Source organism: Brachycentrus maculatus, unplaced genomic scaffold (assembly GCF_059751285.1).
Source record: "Brachycentrus maculatus isolate JH-2025_06_01 unplaced genomic scaffold, ASM5975128v1 h1tg000017l, whole genome shotgun sequence".
Taxonomy (NCBI): domain Eukaryota; kingdom Metazoa; phylum Arthropoda; class Insecta; order Trichoptera; family Brachycentridae; genus Brachycentrus; species Brachycentrus maculatus.
Genome location: NW_028280771.1, coordinates 393,442 through 419,194, shown reverse-complemented (window position 1 = coordinate 419,194; position 25,753 = coordinate 393,442). Strand labels below are relative to the sequence as shown.

General features: G+C 35.9%; 1 protein-coding gene across 1 annotated transcript in view; it reads right to left on the bottom strand.

The window, feature by feature from the left end:
- Positions 1–1,679: 1,679 nt before the first annotated feature.
- Positions 1,680–25,753, bottom strand: part of LOC148313172 (uncharacterized) — a 90,950-nt gene continuing 66,876 nt past the window's right edge. The window contains exon 2 of the mRNA XM_088266287.1: positions 1,680–2,871. Coding sequence (XP_088122413.1) covers positions 2,729–2,871 — 143 coding nt within the window. The 3' untranslated portion in view covers positions 1,680–2,728. The remainder of the gene's footprint in view (positions 2,872–25,753) is intronic.

The window sequence follows — 25,753 nt, the reverse complement described above, 5'->3', positions numbered from 1 at the left end:
CAGTATAAAACCGGTCACCGGTGTTAAATAATAAATAAGGATTATTAAAATATAAACATATACAAAGGTTTGGAAAACGTTACCATACAAAAGTTCCGAATCAGTATTCTCGAAACAAAATGAAAGATTGTTAATTTGGGTGTTTAATTTTTTTTTTAAAGTAGGCACCGTTCGATAAATCCGTCAACCGGCCAACAGGTGTGGACCCTCATTTTGTTTTGTGCAAAAAAAAACTAGAAAATAAATCCAAACTAAAAATCGCATTGTATATTACATTTCCAAAAAAGAAAGTGTTTTTAGAAAAGCTCTCATGTCGTTCATAAACAACTCGAGATCGAAATGTTTTACTCAAATCCCTCTTTGGAGACTGGCTTGTTAGAGCAGTTTTCTAAAGAGAGATTTAATTATCAACAAAACATTATTTTAAATCTCTATGATGTAGTATGAAAATTAAGGCAGCATTTCTAAGAAGAAAATACGTACCCTAAGAATGCTGTAATCATTTCAAATTGAATAAAACTGTTTTTGTATTTTACAAAAATAAGGACTACAATGCACGATATGTAGTTCAGAGTTTGGCTTAGTTTTCTACACATTTCTTATGGCAACAGCGCAATTTCTCCCTTTATCTATTCATACAGATATACACCATTAAACAATATTATTTTACAAGTGCATTTTGGAGATCATTATGCAACGAAAGCGTTTGTACGTGTACAACAAAAAATATAATTAAATAAAAACAATTTTGTACCGTAGAGCTTTGGGATACGAAGAAACAATCCGTTTCTTCGGTATGCGTTCAAAGAGATCGATACCAGTCGCCACAACGAATCCGGAAAAGGAAACAACGCGCTCTTTACACTATCCGAGGTAAAATAATGCACTATATAGCTTGGTGCGGAAAAAGGCGCCTTTTGTTGATGCCGGATATTGAGTGTGCGTGATCAAATACTAAACGCAAAGCAGGCTACCTTTGGTGCAAAGTGAGCGTAGCGGATATATTATCAAATAGAAAACAACATATTGTTTTTGTTATTTAACACAATACACCCTTTTTTTAATTTAAGTTTTACGTAGTAAATACCACTATTTCTTAAAATCTATTGTGACACGTGTTTCGATGCATTCCGCATTATTTTCAAACACCATTGAAAATTATCTGGAATGCATTGACACACGTGTCACTATAGATTTTAAGAAATAGCAGTATTTACTGAGTAAAACTTATATTAAAAATGGATACATTTCAATTAATGAGAATACACCCTTTTTGCGTAATATTTCAATTACGTATGAAAAGCTCCTCTAACTAAAGAATAAAGTGTTTTATTTTACGCACGGTCAAAATTTAGGATAGTTATAATACGCATTAAGGAATTATAGCAAAACAGAGTCGATTTGTCCCTTGAAAATGAGAGAATTTAATCGCCAAATAATTAAGGAATAAATCAAGCGAATTGTCAGTTACCCTGTGCCGGAGAATATTATTTTAGTTAGTAGGTGCTACAGCAAAATGTTATTTTACTATTTTACTACAACAATAGTGTTTTACAGTGCACGTGTGCAGTCGCAATGCCAAACGGTTTGTGCTTCATCCGCGCTTCCGTACTGCGGAAATCTTCAAACGATTCAATTCCGACCATTAGTTTATAGGAAACAAAACGGATGTTTTGAAATTTTTGGTATTTTGTTTATAGGAAACAAAATTGAAATATTGGTTTTTTGTTTATAGGAAACAAAACGAATATTTTGAAATGTTGGAATTTTGTTTACAGGAAACAAATGCCAACATTTCGAAAGAGATAAATTCAGTTTTGTAATGTAAGCAAGCCGATCAATTTCTACAAATTTTCATCGTAGGCGACTGGAATAATTTGTACATCATTGCGGATAACTATTTATAATATCGTAATCCTACTTAAATGATAAGACCTACTGCTACTTAAAGTGGTGGGAATTATCGAATAATAATGATTACAAAAACATATGCTAACAAAGAAAAGTATATAATAATTTTTCGTCTCGCAAATTAAAAATACATACTTAAGAAAATATATAGAAAACGTAAGACTGGAATTTTGGTAAGTTTGTGGCGTTGGTATTTCTCATCGGCAATGCTATGTTCAAGGCTGAGATCTCAAACGTACAAAATCAGAACGCGACCCGGCCGCGCTTGAGGTCGGACGTGTCTCCGCGCACTATATTTTAAAAAAAATACATATTGGAATTAGATTTTTTTTTCGGAATATATATTGAAAAAAATATATTTATCATTGCTTTTAACTACTTACCTTTCGATAACTCTTTTCTTTTCGATGCTATATATTTATTTTGAAGAGAATTTAATTTTTTCAATATTTTAAGAAAAAAAAGACATCAATATTTTTAGAAAAAAATTGAATTACGTCAAATGTCACCTGGGTTTAGAGAAAATTATGATGCGGGTTATAGAATATCCCACCTTAAATCCACGACATTTCGAGTATAACTAAGACGCACCTGAATTTTAAAGGCAATTTTTTTAGTTAAAAAAGTACGTTTTACTGTCCATAAAATACGATATTTTTCCAATCAACTCGTATTTGATTATTTTAATCATATATTACTATTGTCCTTGTTCTTCTTACGATGTTCCTCGTCGCTGATCTCGAGGCGGTGATGAGATATATAAATGAATATAACAAGTCTAGGTAGAATGTGTCGCGGGTCCGCGTGGGGGGGTCCTCTAGCTGGTGGAGGCGCGCTCGAGGGGGGCCCGCGCGGCGGCCGCGGAGGCCGCGTCGGAGCCGGCGGCGGCGCGGGGCACCTTGGCGGCCGCGGGGGACGCGGAGCCCGAGGGGGCCGGGCGCTTGCGGGACTTCATGAAATCTGGAAGGAGAAAAAGAAATTCATGTAAAATTAATGTCACCACAAATCTCAAAAATATAATTTACGTACAAAAAAGCGAATGACACGTTGAAAGTCAAAAAATAAAACTTATAATTTATTTTCATTAATTGATTCGGCAGTCACTTTGTGGTAAAATCTATTCATTTTGAATTAATGTTTTACTAAGTAAATACGACTATTTCTTAAAATCTACTGTGACACGTTTTTACGGTGTTTGAAAATGTATTTACTTAGTAAAACATTACTTATAATTTATATTTGAAGCACTAACTTTGTGATTTTACATTTTATAATTAAAATGTAACTGTGTTTTAAAATCACTAAAAATATAAATTTAAGTGATTTTAAAACTAAGTTTAAAACTAATTTTAATTATACAATAAAACTTGTCACATTATTTGAGTTAGACCCTATTCAGGTAGAAAAAATAAAGGGTGGGGGTAATTAGTTCTTACAACTAATTTATACCTGCATTAGGCGTTTGTAATAGGTGGAAAGATTTCAATGCTCGCTACTGTATATTCTAAAAATAAAAAAAAATCCAATATATATATTCTAAAAGAAAAATCGATCTTGAAGTCACGTTCGGCTCTCAGCGCAGCCGGACGCTTACCGAATTCTATTACTGCGAGTAAGGCCTTAAGATTTCTAGTTATCAGATCGCGGAATTGCGAAACGTCCAGATTAGGACGGATGAGCCGCGTCGCAAAGTATGTCGCTCACTCCTTTCAAGAACGTCATAAATCAAAAAACTTGATTTTTCAGGAGAACGTTTTTAAAGTTTAAAAATATAATACAATGTATTAAAAATAAATATCAAGCCACTTATTGAACTTTAAAAAGTTCAATAAGGTGGCTTGATATTTATCTGTGCAACAGATCTTTTAAGGTAAAACCAGAAGGTTTTTTCTCCATTTGAAAAATATTTAGTATATTTAAAAAAATAATCAAACAATACATTTTCTTCAAAATGCAAAAACAACACTTTCTGCCCTGTAGCGGGTAAATATTAAGTTAAAAATATGCCTCTTTTGTTGGGATATAGTACATTTTATGGGCATTCCGAAAACATGCACAACTGAAAATTGACAATTTCTGATTTATGACGTTCTTGAAAGGAGTGAGCGATGTATGTACATACGTGTACGTGGTACGTGGTATGTGTGTCGCGCCCGTAGCGCGTGTAACGGTACCGAGGGAAGTCATATTCAGCAGACCGTGGAAGCCAATCTCATTTTATCAAGATGTCGCCTTGTGGACATTGACCGCCGACTGCAACTGGCTCAAGCTGCGAATCCCAGCATTTGATGTCAATTCGAAAAGAGTGAACTGCTTTCAATTTGATAAATAATACTAGACAAAAAAAAACTTTATTCCCATTTAGTAGTGTTGTATCACACAGCAAAATGGAAAAATGGTCAGCACGCTCGGCTACCGTTTGGAGGTCCCGGGTTCGATTCCCGGGGGGGGTCAAATAAATATAAGTGATACTTTCACTCTAATATTTATTCAATATTACCCTCGACTGGTACCTGAAGCGGAGGGCTGATCACCTTTCCTTCGTGTGTTAACGATCAAGATAACACTACGTTTATATAATGCAGTGCCCTATGCACCATTGGGGTGGGGATAAGGGTTGAATGAAACTACCGTCACGCCGTTTCGCCGCAGGGCTAGGCAGAGAGGATGAAACGCAACACTCTTATATCCTGACATACACTCCTCGCATCCTTCACATCCATGCATCCCTAATTCAGTCTTACGTTCCTTTATTATATCTTCGTTTTTAATTCTATCATACAATGATTTATGACAGAATTAAAATTGTGTACAAGATACATAAAGTAACGATAATTTTAGTAAAGACGGTTTTTAATGTTATTAAAATATTCGTAAAAAAATTCTAGCAAAATTTGAAATGGCGAAAATGAATTTGATCGCGTTTATATTACTCTTAAAACATTTTTTTTTTTAATTCAATATCGCATTTTTAAATACTACGAAGAAGTCGAGAAGTCCCAGCGCGTACTTCCCTTAGAGACTGAAGTACATACTCGAAACAGCATTTCGGCAGGACTTACTAAACACACTATCTGCGGGAAGGGTAATTTTACCGTTTCACTCAACTGGTGGTGTTGGGAGGGAAGGGTAATTTTACCTTTTCACTCGACTCATTTTGACAGTTATTTTTACGCATGACTTAATGCGGCATCTTTTGATCTCATATCGATGTATACAGTATGGTTAAATGTTATCACTTCTTTTCAGAGATGTTTATCTCTATTATGAGCGCGATACCATATGTAGTCCTATGCTTCTTTGAAAAATACAATGTATGTTTATCATCTATTGTTATATAAACATTATCTTGGTTTAAATTTTATTTCCTCAAGTCGGTGTTCCCCTCAAAGCGGTAGGTGTATTCATAGACAATGGCCCGGAGGACGGGAAGTGAGAGGAGCAGGAAACGCCAATATTGGTCGGGAAGCTGTTAGCTGTCCCCGGTGGCGGTAATGGGAGACACGCGGTGCACGTGTGCACTCTGCGTACGGGGGATCCTAATGCAACTCGGAAGGGATGAGCGCCGCATTGTGAATGCGTAATGCCGTCGGCCAAGGGTGGAAACGTACAATACAAAACGCGGGCCGAAGCGATGAATAAAAACAAAAGGATTATTTGTAAGTTGTATACGAGATCCCGGGTTTTCAGCAGAGCGCTAAGCGATCACATCAGGATGGTGGTATATACGTCGCAAGAATACATACGAGCGGAGAACTTTCGTTATTATCCAGTACTTCTCTTGGATTACATACTACAGTAATGTGTAACTAGGTTTTAATTACAGCTTGATCACTCCTGTGGTCTTAATCCTATAGATTGGTCTGTAATAAAAAATGATACCTCCTTCGCCATTCCGGACTAATTTGCGAAACCCTCTTCAGCTCCTCATACGATTACCTCTTACTCCCCCCACGTCTTCGTATAAGTCGCTTAGGTATTCGTATAAGGCGTTCATTCCCTCGATCGTCCCCTCTATTATTATGTGCAGGAAACCATTTTGTCTCAACGCGTATCTGATCCATTCGGCGCGTCTCTTGGAGATAGTCGCGAGTAGGTGCCTTCTTTCTTCGATTATTCGTAGTACCTCGTCGTTCGAGATGTGGTCTCGCTTCATTATTTCACTGACTACTAGGCTTTTCTGACATTCGTACTTACTATAATTTGAACAAGTACAATATATTATATATTGCTCGCGTAGATGCTTCGCGGGTCATCAAATAATCCCGAGTCATAGACGCCCTTCGCCCGAATATATTAGCCTGACTGCAATCACACGCGCAGCGGAGCGCAATCAGATGGATGTGCAACGCAGAAACGCGCGTTATGATTTACAACACCGAGTGTCGAATCTTAACGACCTTTTTACGGTAGGAAGTGCGCGAGAAGGACGAGACAAAACGCGGTACGTCATAAATATTATATTATTCGGTATAATCCGTCCGGGATGGGGCGGATAGGGGTGCTCGTAAAAATATTAAAATTGACACGGGGAACAAATACGAAACCTTCCCTTCGTATGAACGAACGCCCGAATCGTATCTCAAGCTATTCGACTGGCGAGAGTGCGAGATCTCGTGATTCTACCCAAATCCGAATGAGCGGAGGCAAGGAGACAAACCGAATGGTCGTCGGTCGTAAACGACAACTTTTTCGTGACATATCGCTAGGTACTTTCCCACTCATAATACGAGTCGTTATGTTTTTAGATTGTAAATCACCGGATCGAGATAGTAAGGGTGCGATTTTACGAGTATATTCTAGGAGGACGCCTTACATATAAATCATAATATTTTCAGAATGCTGGGGTGCATTTTTATTCCGTTTCGTCGAAATCCGTTGAGCGCGCGTCGGTCATATTGGGTGGATGCAGAAAATTCGATCCGCCGAAGGTCAGACAGACATCGAGTAATGATTTTGTACACGACTGGCAATGCACTCGTCCGACTTTCCCACAGGAAGTGTGCAGGCTCGATGCAGTATGCAGTGGAGCGTGTCGTCGGGAACAATGAAATCGATACATTCTGCGCAGCAACACCATAATTACTATGTACACGCAAAATATTTGCAATTTAACAGAAAACCAGACAAAAAATCATCAAAGCATCAAGATAAATCACATTTATTTCTTTTGATAGTATCCACTCGGAGTACAGCAATTGATTATGTAGGATAATACATCGATGTCAAACTTCATTACTCGCTAGTTTCCACTATTTGGTTAAATATTTTTTTATACTACGTCAACAACTATATCGTTGTCGTACAGGAGAAAGTGACTAACTAACAAAACGTAAAATGTTCAGGAGGGCCAATTAAGTCACTTTTGCTTGGCAAGAGAATAAACATCAATGCAGTTAGTAATTTTTAACAAGTCAATATATTATACTCCCAAGTTTTAAATCGCTTTGGGATTTTTTCAGGGTAACATTAAGCTAGTAAGAGATCAAATAGTCAATAATCACGTTTTTGTAAAAAATGCACTTGGTCACTTTCTCCTGTACTACTACGATATGTATATTATTGAAAAAATTACTATTGATTTCTATCCGCAGATCGAGAATAATTTTTTAAGTAAGCAAAATAACTCCTAATTGGAGATAATCCATATATGTGAACAAGTATTTGGACACATAAAAAATGTTAATATTTCAGCAAGACTACCGAAAGTCGGCGTTGGTAGTGTAATCTGATACTGGAGTACTGAAGAAATGCGTACTGTATTTATCTTAGTGCCCCGTGTCGCAATGTTTACTAACTACGCTTTATATTATAGCACGAGAACGCCGGTGTTTATTGTAGCGGCGCGTGCTGGCGACCGGCGCTATCACAAAGGTGTTGCCATTTCTGCGGGCAAGTCGCCGAATGAATTATTTTTATCGCCATGTCCACACTTCTCAAACTCCATTCATCAGAATTCAGTGAGAATTGCATAACTCGGAAAGATTGCGTCGGTCTTAAATGCCTGGATCGGTGCTTATTTAACTTATTTTGTGCAACTCATTTTCATTTGATTTATGTAACTCACATCGCTCACTCCTTTCAACAACGTCATATATCAAAAAAATTGATTTTTCAGGAGATCGTTTAAAAATATAATAAAATGTATTTAAAATAAATATCAAGCCACTTATTAAACTTTTAACTGTGCAACATATTTTTTAGGTAAAACCAGAATGTTTTTTCTCCATTTGAAAAATATTTAGTATTAAAAAAAAATATTAAACAATACCTTTTCTTTGAAATGCAAAAACAACACTTTCTGTCCTGTACCGGATACATTTTAAGTTAAAAATATGCCGCTTTTGCTGGGATATAGTACATTTTTTGGGCATTCCGAAAACATGCACAACTGAAAATTGACGATTTTAGATATATGACGTTGTTGAAAGGAGTGAGCGATATGACTTGATTTATGCAACTATTATGTAAAATTCCCAAATAAAATAAAATATATTTTATATTATTTTACGTTACCATAAAAAGTGTTAGTGTGATTTGTGGGCTTTTCTGTGACGCGCTTTCTTGTGTTATTTGATTTGGACTCTTCATGTGGTGAACTCTTTATCGGGTGGGCAGGTTAGAGCATGGTGGAGACGGGAGCGGATGGACTCTCCCGGCAGAGACCGGCCCAGAACCAGTCCAGTTTCCTGCCCGTTCCTCTAGCGCTGCCTAGACGGACGGCGGGCTAGTTGCGTGAGTTCAATGACTAGCGTTGACCACGAAACCTGTCCCAACAACAAAGAACCACGTACGTACTCACTCCCGGGCGCGAGAACAACGCGACGTTTTACTATGGAGCAGGCCTCCCATCTCCGTGTACCCTGCATTATCTCCCGTGACCTATCAAGGGGCGCACGTGTGTGATGCTATAATAATACCTCTATTCAATAGTCAATTACGAGTTATCAAGTTAGGTATACAATACGCATTATTTACACACAAAACCAGACACGACTTCGATTTATTGATTTACGACTCGCAGCAACACCAAACCGATTTCCAACAGAGAAATTCATTTACAACATTTTGAATGTGTCCAAATACTTGCTCACAAATCTGGATTATCTCCAATTATAAAGGTTATTTTTCATATTATTTTTTGACATCTCATCAAAGATGAAGAATAATAAAATATATTTTCATCTCACCAATATATGTCTCTAGTGAAGTTCTCGTGATTCAAGAACAGTGTTTCAAAATTGGTTCATATATATAGAACTTCCAAGAATTTGAGTAGTGTGGTTATCAATAATGGGTAGAATTGGTGAATGTTACACGTGTGTAAAGTGATCACTTAAACCAGCCTATGATGGTCGTCAGCCCCGTAAATGCCCAGACTTCCATATTCTTCTTCATCTTTGATGAAATGTCAAAAAATAATATGAGATTTCATATATCATTTTTAAACACGAAGACATTTCTTTATTCCTTAACTATAAATGTATATATAGTTTATATGCATTTTGGCTCTTTAGGCATAGCCTGTGTTGAGCCGAAATACTTACATGCTGAAGTACAACAAATGGTAAAGTAATGTTAACAATTTAAAACAATTTTAATATAATACAATTATAAAATACATCTGGAGCCGATAAACACAACTAAATTTGCAGTAAGGTCCTTGTAATATATTGCCTATACCCAAATTAACCAGGTGCCTGACATATCGCTCACTCCTTTCAGGAACGTCAGAAATCAAAAAACTTGATTTTTCAGGAGAACATTTTTAAAGTTTAAAAATATAACACAATGCATTAAAAATAAATATCAAGCCACTTATTGAACTTTTTACTGTGCAACAGATCTTTTTAGGTAAAACCTGAAGGTTTTTTCTCCATTTTAAAAATATTAAGTATATTTAAAAAAATAATTAAACAATACCCTTTCATCAAAATGCAAAAACAACATTTTCTGCCCTGTAGCGGGTAAATATTAAGTTAAATATATGCCTCTTTTGCTGGGATTTTGCTCATTTTCTGGGCATTCTGAAAACATGCACAACTGAAAATTGACGATTTTTGATTGATGACGTTCTTGAAAGGAGTGAGCGATATATAAACGACGTGATGGTAGTAATAGTAGTAGTTATTTCGAGAGGAAAGCATTTGATGTTTTAACTCCACCAAGTACCTACCATGTACCTACCTACGCATCTTACTCTTTTTTTTTCTAAGACGATTTAATGCCAAACGAATGATTATTTTCAAAAACTGTTCTTGTTTAATATTATAAGGCCATACGAACAATTGAACTGTTTTAGGCTTTACTTAATGTTTTTCAAAGACTTCATCATAAAAAGCGGATAGAATAATCCATTGTTCATATATTGTTAGTCTCTTCTAAAAAACAACGTATACGATCTCAATAACTTTACGTTTAATTATTGTATCGGGTAATTTATTCCCATTTGTTTGCAAGGATGTAGTTTTTCGAGATACTAAGCATGGTAATTATTTGCGTGCGTACTTGCTTATTAAGTAATTCAATTTGATTATCCGATTTTGAGACATAAACGCAGGTATTATGGACCAAACATCGGCGTGTCGTGATTGACCTGAAAAAATCTGACAAAAATGATATATTTTTTGCCGAACCAAAAGACGATGTATATTATTTATTTGTGGTATCAGCACTGCGGATTTATAGGCACAGCCGAGAAGCGCGTATTCGAGACCCAGCGTAGAATTATGGTATTCTATCGTATTGTAAAATAAACACAAACCACAAAAGCTGTAATTTCGAAGACGGACAAAACCTTGAAAAAGGATCGTGATCCGAAAACTAATGTTCAATTACTTATGCCCATACCGGGCAGAAAAAATGTAGGTGCAAATATATCACGAAATATTGTAATATAAAAAGGTAATGGCGATCGGGTGCGAGACGTTCGTTATTATTATTTTTTTTAAATGATAATTTTGCAGAGCAAGGTATTACAAAATAAATATTCTATTCCAATTACTAAATTCCACATTTCGCTCACTCCTTTCAAGAACGTCATAAATAAAGAATCGTCAATTTTCAGTTGTGCATGTTTTCGGGATGCCCAGAAAATGTACTATATCCCAGCAAAAGAGGCATATTTTAACTTAATGTTTACCCGCTACAGGGCAGAAAGTGTTGTTTTTGCATTTTGAAGAAAAGGTATTGTTTAATTATTTTTAAATGTACTAAATATTTCTCAAATGGAGAAAAAACCTTCAGTTTTACCTAAAAAGATCTGTTGCACAGTAAAAAGTTCAATAAGAGGCTTAATATTTATTTTTAATACATTGTATTATATTTTTAAACTTTAAAAACGTTCTCCTGAAAAATCAAGTTTTTTTTTATTTATGATGTTGTTGAAAGGAATGAGCGATATGTACTCGTAAGATTGCGACACATCCCTGCTACGTACATATTTAGAAACACCGAACTGACGCTCCTGCCTCTCTCGTCTCATCTATGCCTGCGATATGTCTGTTTTTACGCGTTACACTGACTGATTATTTATTTTTGATTTATTTAATATAGTTACAAGAGTTTTTATATATAATTTATTTCATTTTCTAGACATTTCTACTTTACAATCTTCAAAAGCAGCTTAATAGCACGGATGTGTCGCAATCTTAGTACATATGAAAACCATATCGAGTGTCACGTTTCACCCCTTAGTCCGGCCATCGCGTGGTTAACGCATCGCCACTCGCCGTGAGAAATCTTCGGTCGAAACCCTCGCGACAGTTCTACTCGTACATCCGGAGTCCGCCTAGCCACCCGGGCTAACGGACAAGGCCGCAATAAACGTGTGAAAATTATTTACCGGGACTTAACGTTATAGGACAGCGCGTCGCTTCCGGAAACAAACGCGCGAGTGACGATAAATTGTCATCATCCCACCATAGATGGCAATAGTGAACTCGCGCGTACTGCGTTACGAGTTTGATCAATATATCTATAGAAAATGATATTTTCTGGCGTTTCTCATGTGTGTGATTATAATTCAGGATTCGGACTTCACGTACAATTGAAAGAGTTTCTGCTTAATAAAAAAGCTTCTTTCATCTCACAATAGAAGAAGTCTCTAGTGAAGTTCTAGTGATTCAAGCACTATGTTTGGAATTTGAATTTGAGTAGTGTGGTTGTTAATCATGGGTAGAATTAGTAAATGTTACACGTGTTTATACTTTATGAATTTACTTTACATTACAATGTACATCTTGGAACTTTTTGACAAAGAGCGTCGTTTTTTTATCCTTCGGACTACCGAAAATCGTCGTTAGATTTTTATTGTAACTTTCGCGGTGAATACTTATGCCCATATACAGGCACTACAAATCAAAATAATCGATGTGAAAATAAAAATAAAATATTCGATAATTTGGAAATCAGATAAAAATGTAACGTGATCGTCCTTTATCGTTTTGAAATAATATATCCGCAATTTTTAAAGTTATTTTAATTGTATAATTGCTACATGGGAGACTAAAACAGGTCGCCAGAGAAGCAGGCAGGTAGGTACTTGCAGAAAGTAGGTGCCCGCGGCTGCCTGAAAGAGTCCTAAGGTGGCAACACTTTTCGGTTGGCGGATATAGATTCGAACCGCCGAACGCCCGCTGGCGCCAAGAGCGGAGGACAGATTCTCGGAATGAAATTTTAAAAAGAGAAACGGAAAAAATTGGCGCGCTCATTTCACGTAGCCGTAGTAGCGGAGTAAGCGCAGTGAGTAATGGCGATAAAAGGCGAGACGGTCCACGCTCGCGGTAGTATGGTAGTACGGTAGTAAGTAGTAAACACGGGCGGCGCTGCAAGGCCGCCGGATTCGCGCGCCAAATGCGCCGAGGGCGGGAAAACCGCCGACCGAATTACGCGCGAACCGCGGACCTGTCACGTCCGCGAGGGTATCGCGATATTAAGCTTATTACAAGTTAATGGCTAATATAAACATGCCATACGATTCGCGATGGCCGCCACAAATGTGAGATTACAAATGAGACTTCAAATAATGTTTAAAACGACTCACAGCAACACCAAACCAATTTTCAACAGAGAAATATGAAAGGACATAATAACATACATACGGGGCCAATAAACATAACTAAGTTTGGAATAAGGTCCTTACAAAATATTGCATATACACAAATTAACCAGCTGCCTGACATATAAAATAGAGCCCAGTCAGGGATCCAAAATGAATGAACTGAAAAAATAATTTATGGAAAGATATTTGTGTTAGTGATTAGTTATATTTTCTCTTTTTTTCCTTTGAACATGCTTCTTACCTAATGTTTTTTTCATATGCCTATTTACTGTACCTTTTATTGCTTCATATTTCCATTTTGCCCTGCGTTTTCTTGTTTGCTACTTCATCTGTTATTCAGTCATGTTAACCTTAATCCCATGTCCCAAAATGAGTAATGTAAAGTTCTCATCGGGAATATTACATATGTGACTTATGTATGTAATATATTTAAATAAATAAGTTTATTACAAGTTAAATGGCTGATATAAACACACCATACAATTCGCCGCCTCAACCGAGCGCGCAGTCGCGCCAATCATCTCTAACAAAGACGCGGCAATTCTGTCAAGGTTGCGGCGGGACGATTCGATCAAACCAAACCAACCCTTTGCTGATTCGATTCCTCGAAGGATTGCGAGGAAACGATTTTTTCTTCCGAACTCTGATCTACTAGCTTTTCCTGTCACCCTGGTTACTTGATTGACACCCAACCCTTTTGATTCCTAGAAGGATTGCGAAGAAATTAACAAAACTTTTTTTCTTTCGAACTCTGACCTACTAGCTCTTCCTGTCACCCTGGTAGTTACTTGATCACCATATAATTTAATTCATTAATTAGTACCGGAGCGGAGTAACTAAATGACGCATGAAAAATTGTCTGTATGGGGGAATTTTATGATTGATTTATAAACTGGATTATTCAAAGATGACTTTTTTAAAGTGTAAATACTTTTACAATAGTTGTACATGTGGAGAATGTGACGTTGTGTGTGTTAAAGCTACTCTCGGTTTCAATAGATAAAAACATATTTCCCGCTTAAAGCTACTGGCTACGAAGCAACTTGAAAACCAGGAATATCAACCAGTCGAATTTTGGCGAGAAAATTCGTCGGTGCAGGAAATCATCACCAAACAACTCGAAACAGGACTACCCGAACACTGCTCGGGTTAGTCAATAAAAACAAATACATAAATATATTTGGCTCGGGCAAATCAATACCACCACGTTGGAATACGATTCGTCCGAGCAGCACTCGGACTCATCAATGTAATACAAAAACTCCTTGCCCGAGTCACGCTCGGGATAAACTGGCAACTGGTTAACAAAACAAGTAATCCTAGGTCCCACATCACAGTAGCAATCGGAGAATCGACGGAAATTACCGACGTTTGAACATATCATTTGATTATCCCGCCATTTATAATACTTGAACAAATAATGCACTGAATCCTGCGCTCAACAACGCAACAGGTTATTTTCAAACGTCGATAGAAAAAGTCGCCTTAAAAGGTTTCACAAGGTCAACAAGAAGCGGCCAATTTCTAAAAACATTGTGCAAATTCAATTATGACCTTGCATTCGGTCGGAATTGAGAAATAGACAGTCCCGACGTCGTCGGTGCACTCGGATATACGGAGTAGGAATTGCGTCATCGGGACACTGAATCTGCAATGTTCGTAAGGTGGAGTGATTCGACATCTGACAATGCTGGACCAATGTCGACTGAAATAGGCAAATACCTATACAAAAAGTCGCGAGCGTTCAACAGAAATTATCACTAAAACAATACTGCTCACTGAAGAAATCGTTTCCCGCCAATAGCAAAATGAATTCAATAAATTCAATTTTTTCAATTGGTCAGACTGTTTGTAATGCATTTTTCATATAGTATATCACTCTATATCACTCACTCCTTTCAACAACGTCATTTATCAAAAAACGTGATTTTTCAGGAGATCGTTTTTAAAGTTTAAAAATATAATACAATGTATTAAAAATAAATATCAAGCCACTCATTGAACTTTTTACTTTGCAACAGATCTTTTTAGGTAAAACCTGAATGTTTTTTCTCCATTTGAAAAATATTTAGTATATTTAAAAAAATAATTAAACAATACCTTTTCTTCGAAATGCAAAAACAACTCTTTTTGCCCTGTAGCGGGTAAAATTAAGTTAAAAATATGCCGCTTTTGCTGGGATATAGTACATTTTCTGGACATTCCGAAAACATGCACAACTGAAAATTGACGATTTTTGATATATGACGTTGTTGGAAGGAGTGAGCGATATACCTTCCTTTTCCTAACTATCCTACCTTCAGACAAGCCTCTTAAATAGAGGCGTTGCGGGTTATTAAACAACTTTGGTGGTCCTTAAATAAATAAATAAAATAAAAAACTGCAAAATTGAAGTCAACTTTTTCAATATCGAGGCACTTTCGTTCACAATTTTATTCGCCTGCAGGAAGAGCTACCGCTATGTTGAACAATATCACACTGGATATTGATCTGTTTCATGTGTCTGAAAGAGTATTCCGAAGCGGGATTCTTCTACATCTTTAACAAGAGTCTTCTTGCTTACTTTTTAATTGATGTTTTTAATGTATACGCCTTAAATGTTTGTTTGTAATGTATATGTTAATTATAAAAAAATATATATAAAAAAACAACTAACGCCATTTAAACCTTTGTGTGAATAGCGAAACTAACTAACTTTCCTAACTATAAAGCGATAATAATTACAATATTTCAGGCCAATGCATAATTAATAATTAGTTTTATATGTTCATCCTTGTTAAGATAAGTACTTTTCGAACCAATAATATACTTAAAAGAGAAAACATGTCATTTTACCATTAAGTATGCAACATGTAATATATTATGTACAAATTGGTACAGCTAGATAAAAAAAAATTTAGACATATTTTGACCGCCTAATATCTTTGTGCGAAATTCTAAAACGGTTACGACTGATAACAATATTTGGCCTAGTTTTAGGCGGAGATAGGATGTTGATAATATTATTTCATTGTTTGCAGTCGACCCCATTATTGAAAAAGTAAACACGGCGTTTTATTTTTAATACAATTGACATGTATGCAACATGAAATTCTAATGACAAAACGATTATGATAAAAGTTATCGATATCGACAGCTGATAGATAAACTATAAAATACAAATAAAAGAAGAAAGCTAGACCATAAAATATTTTTTCATTGATTTATTCGGCAGTCACTTTGTGGCAAAATGTATCCATTTTTAATTTATTTATTCAATCATGTACAAAAAAATCCAAAATTCATTCTTAAGAAACAGCTCTTACCCCCTCTTCTACCTTCAACCTTCGACGTCCCAAGGACCCAACTCTAAAATTTAGAATTAGCTTCACATACGGTGTTTGAAAATGATGCGGAATGCATCGAACCACGTGTGATTTTATGAAATAGTGGTATTTACCAGGATTTTTTTCTATGTGGAACGGCGTTCTGGCTCCTTTTTTTGAGGATGTATTTTATTATATTATTTTCAATCAATTAGACGAAACAATGTTTGCGCTTACATAATTACAATCTATATTATATAATTCTTAAAAATTATAGAATAAGTTGCTTTACATTTTATTTAAATGATATAATATTGGTATATAATTTGTTTTAGTAAAAAGCTTCACATGTGAGTGAGTTACGGGACCTTTTTTGTTAAAAAAAACCCTGGTATTTACTAAGCGAAACTAAATTAAAAACGAAAACATTTTTGTCCAGCAGTTGGCGTTTGTCTTTTTAGTTTTAGTGATTCGGCACATGCGCCGTAGAATGTAGGACGCAAGTGCCAAACGCGATGACGACGCGACACACATTACACATGTATTAAATAATAATAAAAATAACATTATCGCCGCTCGTTTCTGACACGGACACAAAGCGGGGTACACAACACACGTACTGTGTACAAATTGGGCGACACCAAGTCGAAATGACGACAGTTAGAATTTTCCCGCCACTGCGATACTACGGCCGCGAGAATGCCAACTTCTCGTTGGCGGCTTTTTATTTACTACGCAGTAATTTGTACACACACACACATGACGATACGAGTGCTCGCATTCAATAGCAGATAAAAAAAACCAAGTGGGTTTACCGACCACCGAGATAAGCCGCGTGTAGATTACATGACAACGGCAGAGGAAGGCCGAGGAAAACTCGGCTCCGTCTGCTATTGTTATTATTCTACTATGAGGCATATTCGCAAGTCTTTAGCGCAGTTTGAAAAAACATCCATGCAACGTCCGTCTTGCTTTAGTTCTTGGAATTTTAAAGCCCAGTATTCGTTAAGTCGCACTAAATTTTCTCTTAATTCCGGTAACATTTTACGTGATTTTTTTCTTAAAACGTTGTTTTTGCATTGATTTTTTTTTCTTCGAGATAAATATATGAATTTGAAAAAAAAAGTTATTGAAAGGTATGAAGTTAAAAAATCAATTTATATATTCTAAAAAACAATAAAATATCATTTTTTTATTTATTTTTATTATTTATTGATTTGGCGATTAATTTGTAGAACTTTTTGAGTCTACTTAGTTGACTCAAAAAATCGGTGTTTGATTTAAAAATTAATACATAAAAGAAAATATCCAATACACACTCTTTAAAAAATCGGGCATGGAAAGGCGTGTTACCTCTCCGGCGGTCGGCCGTTGATTGAGTTTCGTTGTATCCCCTTAATGAGCACGTTCGAGTATTTCAAATACTCAAAGGTCCGGTCGGAATAATCGGTGGGTATGTATGAAAAGATGTATGAATGTGGAGGAAGCGAAGATTGTGTGCAAAGACAGATTGTGTGGCGTTCTATTCTCCCCGCCTACCCCTGCGGGATAACACTATTTCTGCATGTATATTTATTTATTTCAAAGATACATACATTTTTTTTACTATATGTATTACGGCTCTTTAGGCATGGCCTGTGTTGAGCCGAAATACTTACATGTTTATACATTTTTTAAATTCATTTTTATTTGTTTTTTTTTTAAATATTTTTTTATTATTAGATTATATACATTATATACAATAGATAAAATAACAATTTACAGTATTAAAGTTTTACAATAAAATAATTACACCTGGACTTTAATTATATTAATGTGTGTGCGCACCGTCAAGGAAACGTTAGTCAGACGCGGTATGCAGTGTGCGGTGGGCAAAGCCGTTTCATATTGAAAAGATCGACTAAAATCGTGTACCGACTCGCATGATACGATTACGTTATCTATAAACGGAATTGCGGCATCACTGTTGTCAACAATTATCGACTCGTGTACGCATTTTGTTTATCATTTAGAAATGAATAAATAGCTAAAATAAAAACACGCATTTCGCGCTCGTCGTGTTGACCAGTTGCGCAAATATTGTGCGGAAGAAGTTACACGTAAGAGTGTCGTGGCCGCTGGAGACAAACGAGTGCCCGTGATATTTATTTATTTATTTAAACATATCGCTCACTCCTTTCAAGAACGTCATAAATCAAAAATCGTCAATTTTCAGTTGTGCGTGTTTTCGGAATGCTCAGAATATGTACTATATCCCAGCAAAAGAGGCATATTTTTAACTCAACATTTACCCGCTACAGGGCAGAAAATGTTGCTTTTGCATTTCGAAGAAAAGGTTTTGTTTAGTAATTTTTTTAAATATACTAAATATTTTTCAAATGGAGAAAAAACCTTCAGGTTTTACCTAAAAAGATAAGTTGCACAGTAAAAAGTTCAATAAGTGGCTTGATATTTATTTTTAATACATTGTGTTACATTTTTAAACTTTAAAAACGTTCTCCTGAAAAATCAAGTTTTTTGATTTATGACGTTCTTGAAAGGAGTGAGCGATATGAGTAGTTCACTAGCAAACCTCTTTATATTAAAAAAAAATTTTTTTATCCAATGGCGCCAATCGGTAGAAGATTTAAAATATTAACGTCCATATTTAACATAATCTACCAAAACTCGTTAAGTTAATAATAAAATGGAAAAGAAAAATCAATACTCTTGCAAAACTCGCTATGCCGAAAGACAGTTCACAGTCTAAAATCTCTCAAAAGCTCAAATCGGTAGAAGATTTCATCTCCTACCGATTGCCACCATTGGCTAAAAAACATAATTTTTTAACATAACGTGGTTTGCAAGTGCACTACTCATGTTACATACATAACTTGAGGTATTTTTTTTACGAAAATGGCGCTATATAAGTTATCCAAATTTATTATTATTATTATAAGTCACACATCGCTCACTCCTTTCAAGAACGTCATAAATAAAAAATCGTCAATTTTCAGTTGTGCATGCTTTCGGAATGCCCAGAAAATGTAGTATATCCCAGCAAAGGCGGCATATTTTTAACTTAATATTTACCCGCTACAGGGCAAAAAGTGTTTTTGCATTTTGAACAAAAGATATTGTTTAATTATTTTTTTAAATATCCTAAATATTTTTCAAATGGAGAAAAAAGCTTCAGGTTTTACTTAAAAAGATCTGTTGCACAGTAAAAAGTTCAATAAGTGGCTTGATATTTATTTTTAATACATTGAATTATATTTTTAAACTTTAAAAACGTTATCCTGAAGAATATTTTTTTTTGATTTATAACGTTCTTGAAAGGAGTGAGCGGTATATAATATTTCCATCACTCATTTCTGCCTACCTTAGTACCTACGTAGTACGGCACACTCAAAATGTTGCGAATGTATTTCACAACATTTTGAGGAAATTCGCGGAATTCGCAAGACACGGTTGATGTAGTAAACATAATACACTGTTTATTGTAATATGTGTTTGATATGTATTATGATGCAGTGCGTGTACGACCTTCGAATGCCGGCCATAGAGCAGGGAGCAGGGAGCAAGGAACAGGACGCGGAAAGGCATAATAGAGAATGCGGCATAATGAGTCGCTTTACTGCCCACTTCTATCCGACACTCGAAGCGTGAGAACCAAGCGGACTGAGCGGCTATCCAGAACACGTGTTAGCTCGGTACGTTGCGTAAGGACAGTCCTGAATTCACCGCGATACTAAAGATTTTCCCTAATGACCTAACCTAACGTGACGGTCATTGGACTGCTGCGATAGAACACCCTCCAGGCTGAGCATTCGCTAAGGGTCAGTACGCATCCGCGGTACACGGACTCTAGGATCGCCAGAGATTCTCCTAGACTTTAGATTCTCTAGCTCTAGACTCCCACCTTTTCTGAATCTCTTCTTCAACGCGGTAGCCAAACACGCTAAACACCAAACTACGGAGCCAGACAAATAATTGACATGTACGAGTATTTATTATATGAAATTGCGGAACACGCAATAACTAATCTGATGTCACAGTTACAGATCTAAGATTACTACTACTACTACCATCACGCCACTTCATCGCAGAGGTATGCAGAGAGGATGGAACGCCACTCTTCTGTCCTGACATACACTCCTCGCCTCCTTCACATCCATACATCCAGTCATACATGCCCTCCGATTACGCAGACGTTTGACACCACCAGATTTTAGGTTCTGTTTGATCCGATAGTGCCAAGTCTTTTTCGGTCGTCCTCGTTCTGTTCTCCCGCTCACATTCGCCACATATTTAATACATATTTTCATAGTCATCCTCTCGTCATCCATGCGCTCCACACGTCGATACCACCTTAAAGAACTCTTCTTAATCGTTTTAACTATCCCTTGTTCAGCCTTACATTCCTTTCTTATATCGTTTTTAATTCTGTCATACAATGGTTTTCCACACATTCTTCTGGAAATTACTCATCGGGAATATTTAGATGTGGCTTATGAATGTATTATATTTAAATAAAATAAATACTGCGAAACCTGCGTCGTGGTTGATGGATGCAACGTGGACAAGCCCTCGAAGTCATGAACCGGTGTCTCTTTTCTGTTTCTTTACGATCGATCAATTAGCCAAGCGGCGTGGGACGAGAGCCGAAACGGGCAGGACAAAAAGTCAGAAGAAAGTGAAATTACTCGCACTCTCGGATTACGGCCGTAGTAGTAATGAATGAGACCGAACATCGATCCGACATCCAAAAGAAAACAGATGGAATCCGAAACTTTATTGGACATACGAGGATTATCCGGAAAGTAGTACGGCTGTCCAAACTCAAAACACAGTAAGGGACATTTTTTTTGTAGTGCGTTGTTTTTTGCATTTTTGGACTAAGTAGATTCTACTTAGTCCAAAAATGCAAAAAAAAGGTACTACAAAAATGTCCCTTACTGTGTTTTAAGTTTGGACAGCCGTGTATTCGTTTGATAATATTTTAAAAATCTAGTATGTATAAGCATATTATATACATATCTACTAGATTTGAGGTAGTATTTTACGAAAATGGCGCTATATAATTTATCCAAATTTATTAATATTATTATGAACGTTTTATTTAAGCTGAACGATATTTTTTCTGTGTTACAATGATTTTCCATGCAAATTCCACATAATTAAAAAAGAATAAATGTATAAGAAAGTAATGTAAGGCTGAACAATAGTTGAAAAGATTAAGAAGATTTCTTTAACCACCATACCACCTATGGACACGTGGAGCGAATGGATAGAGAGAGAATGATTAAGAAAATATATGTGGCGAATGTGAGCGGGAGAACGAAACGAGGACGGCCGAAAAAGACTTGGCACGGTCAGATCAATCAGAACCTACAATCTAGTGGTGTCAAAATTATGCGTAATCAAACGGCATGTATGGATGTGAAGGAAGCGAGGAGTGTAGTATGTCAGGACAGAAGAATGTAATCCTCTCTACTTACCCCTCCAGTGCCTACTATGACTTATCATAACTCAACCCTAGCGCCTACCCTGATTAAAAACTCTGTGCACGCCACTGCTTGTAGGTATTATGACTAAATTAGTTCGTCCTTCGGTCAGATGAAAACGAAAGATTCTTAGACTCGGCTTCTAGCAGGCATCCGGTCATCTCGAGAGTTTAATTAGTTTTTCTCATAAAAGGACATTAGTGCCGACGCAGCTATGCGCAGAATGCAATGTGCCGCGCATTTTTCTGCAGCTTGCTTAAGCGCCACTCCTTTAGCGCACAAGTATTTTTTTCAACAGCGTCGTCAATGAGGTTCATCGTCAAAGAGATAACGTGAAGTATTTTTTCCGACCAATTGACTTTACGGCCATCTTTCTGGAACGGAACCTAATCGCAAAGTATTGAATTATCTTAAATTCCAAGCGCGTACTGGACAAAAAATAGACCATATGCATATACGGAGATTGGGTATCATCAGACATATTCGGATTGTAGAGACAACCGCCCGAGACAGGGTTCTAGTGTTTTTCCATTTCAGTCTCCTAGATTCTTCAAGCGAGATACTTTTCTGGTTTCGTTGGTAGGATTTTTTTATCTTTCGTTTAAAAACATATAACATAAATGAGAGTAACATATATAATATTCCCGATGTGTAATTTCCATTACTCATTTTAGGTTTAAAGTAACAAGGTACCCACAAAAATAACAACATTTTAAAACACTAGAAAACCTTGGCAATGATGTCGCGGACCATTATCAATATCTGGAATATGTCATTTTCTAATTATAAAGCAATAATAATTACAATATTTCAGGCTAATGAATAATTCATTGTTTTATATGTTCATCGTTGTTTACATAAATATTATTCGAACCAATAATATACTTAAAAGAGAAAACATATCATTTTATCATAAAGTATACAACATGGAATATATTATGTACAATTTGGCTACGGTCTACGACAATACCTATATACTCAAAAAGAGAAAACATAATATCGTATTATTTATTATTTTATATAACATGTAATATACTGTATTACATACAAATTGACTACAGCCTTTAATAAAGAAAAAAAAACAATGTAAATACGATACGTAAAAAAAGCAAAGAGTTGAATACAGTAAAAATATTTTTTAAGTGACCTTATTTTAAATTTTAAGCTGTTCACCAGTGTGCAGTTGGCGTTATTAAGATTAATTTCTAACTACGAAACCTTTTCGTAGATTTTCCCAAGAACTCAAAGGATAAAGGGTAGCTCGCTAGTCGGCCCCCCTAATAATGAGTCCGGCGCGCTGTATAAGGGCAGTAAGTCACGCATGGGACCCCGCCCGCACCCGTGGGAAGCTGGCCCGAGTCCAGCTACAGGGCGTCCGGAATCAACGGACCGTAAAAAATCGCAGCGAATGCGTTAATTATTTATTCATTTATTCAACGCGTGGTGGTTTTCAACGCTGGCGGCTTCCGATTGGCTATTACTCACAACAAACCAGCACTTTAAAAATATACACGAAAAAAATATATTTGTAAACGCGGGACAAAATTCAAGTCGGAACATTTTTTTCATATACACTATATTGTCGCCCTTCGTATTGTAATGGTCAGCATGCTCGGCTACCGTACTGGAGGTCCCGGGTTCGACTCCCAGGGGGTGGTCGAATAAATACAAGTGATTTTTTCACTCTAATATTTATTCAATATTACACTGGACTGGTACCTGAAACGGAGCGCTGATCACCTTTTCATGTGTTAATCAAGATACCATAGCGTTTATATGATGCAGTGCCCTATGCACCATCGTATGCGGATGAGGGTTTGAAGAATATTATTTTTTTAAACACACAAAATAAGCACAAATTGGTTTACTAAAATGGTCGATTCTGAAGGGTATATCTATGTAGATCAGAGAAGAAGTGTCTGTACATTTAACTTTACTGTTGTTCGGTGACAAAACAAATACTCTTTTGTTTTTATTGGTAATATTAAATTTCTGACAAAACTGATCGATAACCGGTTTAATAATGGCAGAAGTCTAGAAGCAAAGTTATAGTGCAATAATTTTTAAATCAAACACAGATTTTTTTGAGTCTACTAAGTTGTATTTTATTAAAAAACATCAAAATTAATATTGTAACAATTGTTTCGCCTAGTTATGGCATTTTCGAACATTCGTTTGAAAATGCCATTACTAGGAGAAACAATTGTCACAATGTTAATTTTTATGTGTTTTTTTGATAAAATACAGCTTAGTATACTCAAAAAATCTATGTTTGATTTAAAAATTATTACATAAATTAAAATGGGGTTCTACAAATTAAACGCCAAATCAATAAATAAAGTATACTTATCTACGTTGATATAACGTTGAGGATCCATTCATACATTTTTCACGAATATCATTTTGGCATATCATAGCATGAATATCAAATATTTCGGCAGCGTCCAAAAATCATGAAATAATTAATAGTGTTGTATCCACACGCCGATACATTCGAAGATAAAACATATTTTAATCAATATATACAACATTATTATCATCACCATTCATCATGATTGACTATGACCGAGGTTTACTTATTCTTTTAATTAAAAAAATAATAATACAAATATATAATTTAACGAAACACCGAGTAAGTAATCAAAGTGTACATTAAAATAAAATTTGAAGGGGAAAAAAACCATGGACCAGGCCGATAATTCGTATTGGTTTTAAGACAAATTGCTACCTCTAAGATTTGAAGAAGCAGGTACGGATACATAATAATGGGTTGGTCCGCATTACATTTTACGTTTAATCTGGGTTTTAAAAAAATGGGCGGGCATCAACGGCAATATGGGCTTATAAGAAAATCATCTAGATATACAAAGATATTATATGATGTTAAAGACATCAAGACCTACATAGATAACGTCGTATCGATGTGAGTGTTCAATTTGCTACTAATCTACATTTAAAATACATAACATACACTTGTATTCCTTTATTCCTTTAAATTCCTTAATTTATCGAAGTTGTGGGAAATTCAATGAATGTTGTACCCACCTTGATATGTTCTACTCCAATCTTTCAAACTTTAAAGCTAAATTGTTCGAAATCTTATAAACCTAAAAAGGTAATTCTATTCCCTGTCCTTTCCTCTTCTTCTTTTCCTATCACTGCTGTCTCCTTTTCTCTTTATCCTATCCTTGTCTCATGTCTCTTCCTTTATAAAGACCTCTCTTATGCATAGTTGTGAAGAAGTTGTGAAAAACAGAACGTGGACGACCGAAAAAGACTTGGCACGATCAGATCAATCAGAACCTAAAATCTGGCGGTGTCAAAAGTCTGCGTAATCGGAGGGCATGTATGACTAGATGTATGGATGTGAAGGAGGCGAGGAGTGTATGTCAGGACAGAAGAGTGTGGCGTTCCATCCTCTCTGCCTACCCCTGCGGGGAAACGGCGTGATGGTAGTAGTAGTAGTAGTAGTAGTAGTAGTAGTAATTATATAGCGTTTGAAAGATATCTTGCCTTAACGATATTGCCAATGAAATAAAATTTACTATGTCAAATTAAAAGCTGGCAATTAAAATGCAAAACTATTGCAAGCTGAATGTTTTCTTATTCACTTAATTAAATTTTCGAACAGCGATCGAAACAGGTTTTTAATTGATAAGACAAAAATGGCAATTATTTTTCGACATGACATTTGATTATATAAATATAAATTAATTGGAGTGTACTGTGATATAATGCAAGTTTCACAATGCGACCATTAACCCCTTCAAATAGAGTTCGCCTGTCAAATCAGTTTTTATAAAATAAAAAATAAAAATAGGCACGTCGGCGATAAGTCGAGTTTCGTAAGAACAATTATTTGTATTGAGGGTTTTGACACTATTGTGATTGTTTGCAATGCAATGCCGACGTTCAATATAATAGGGTATAATGTATTGGTGACGAACAATAATAATATTGATGTGAAAGCAAATTATTTGTTATGACAG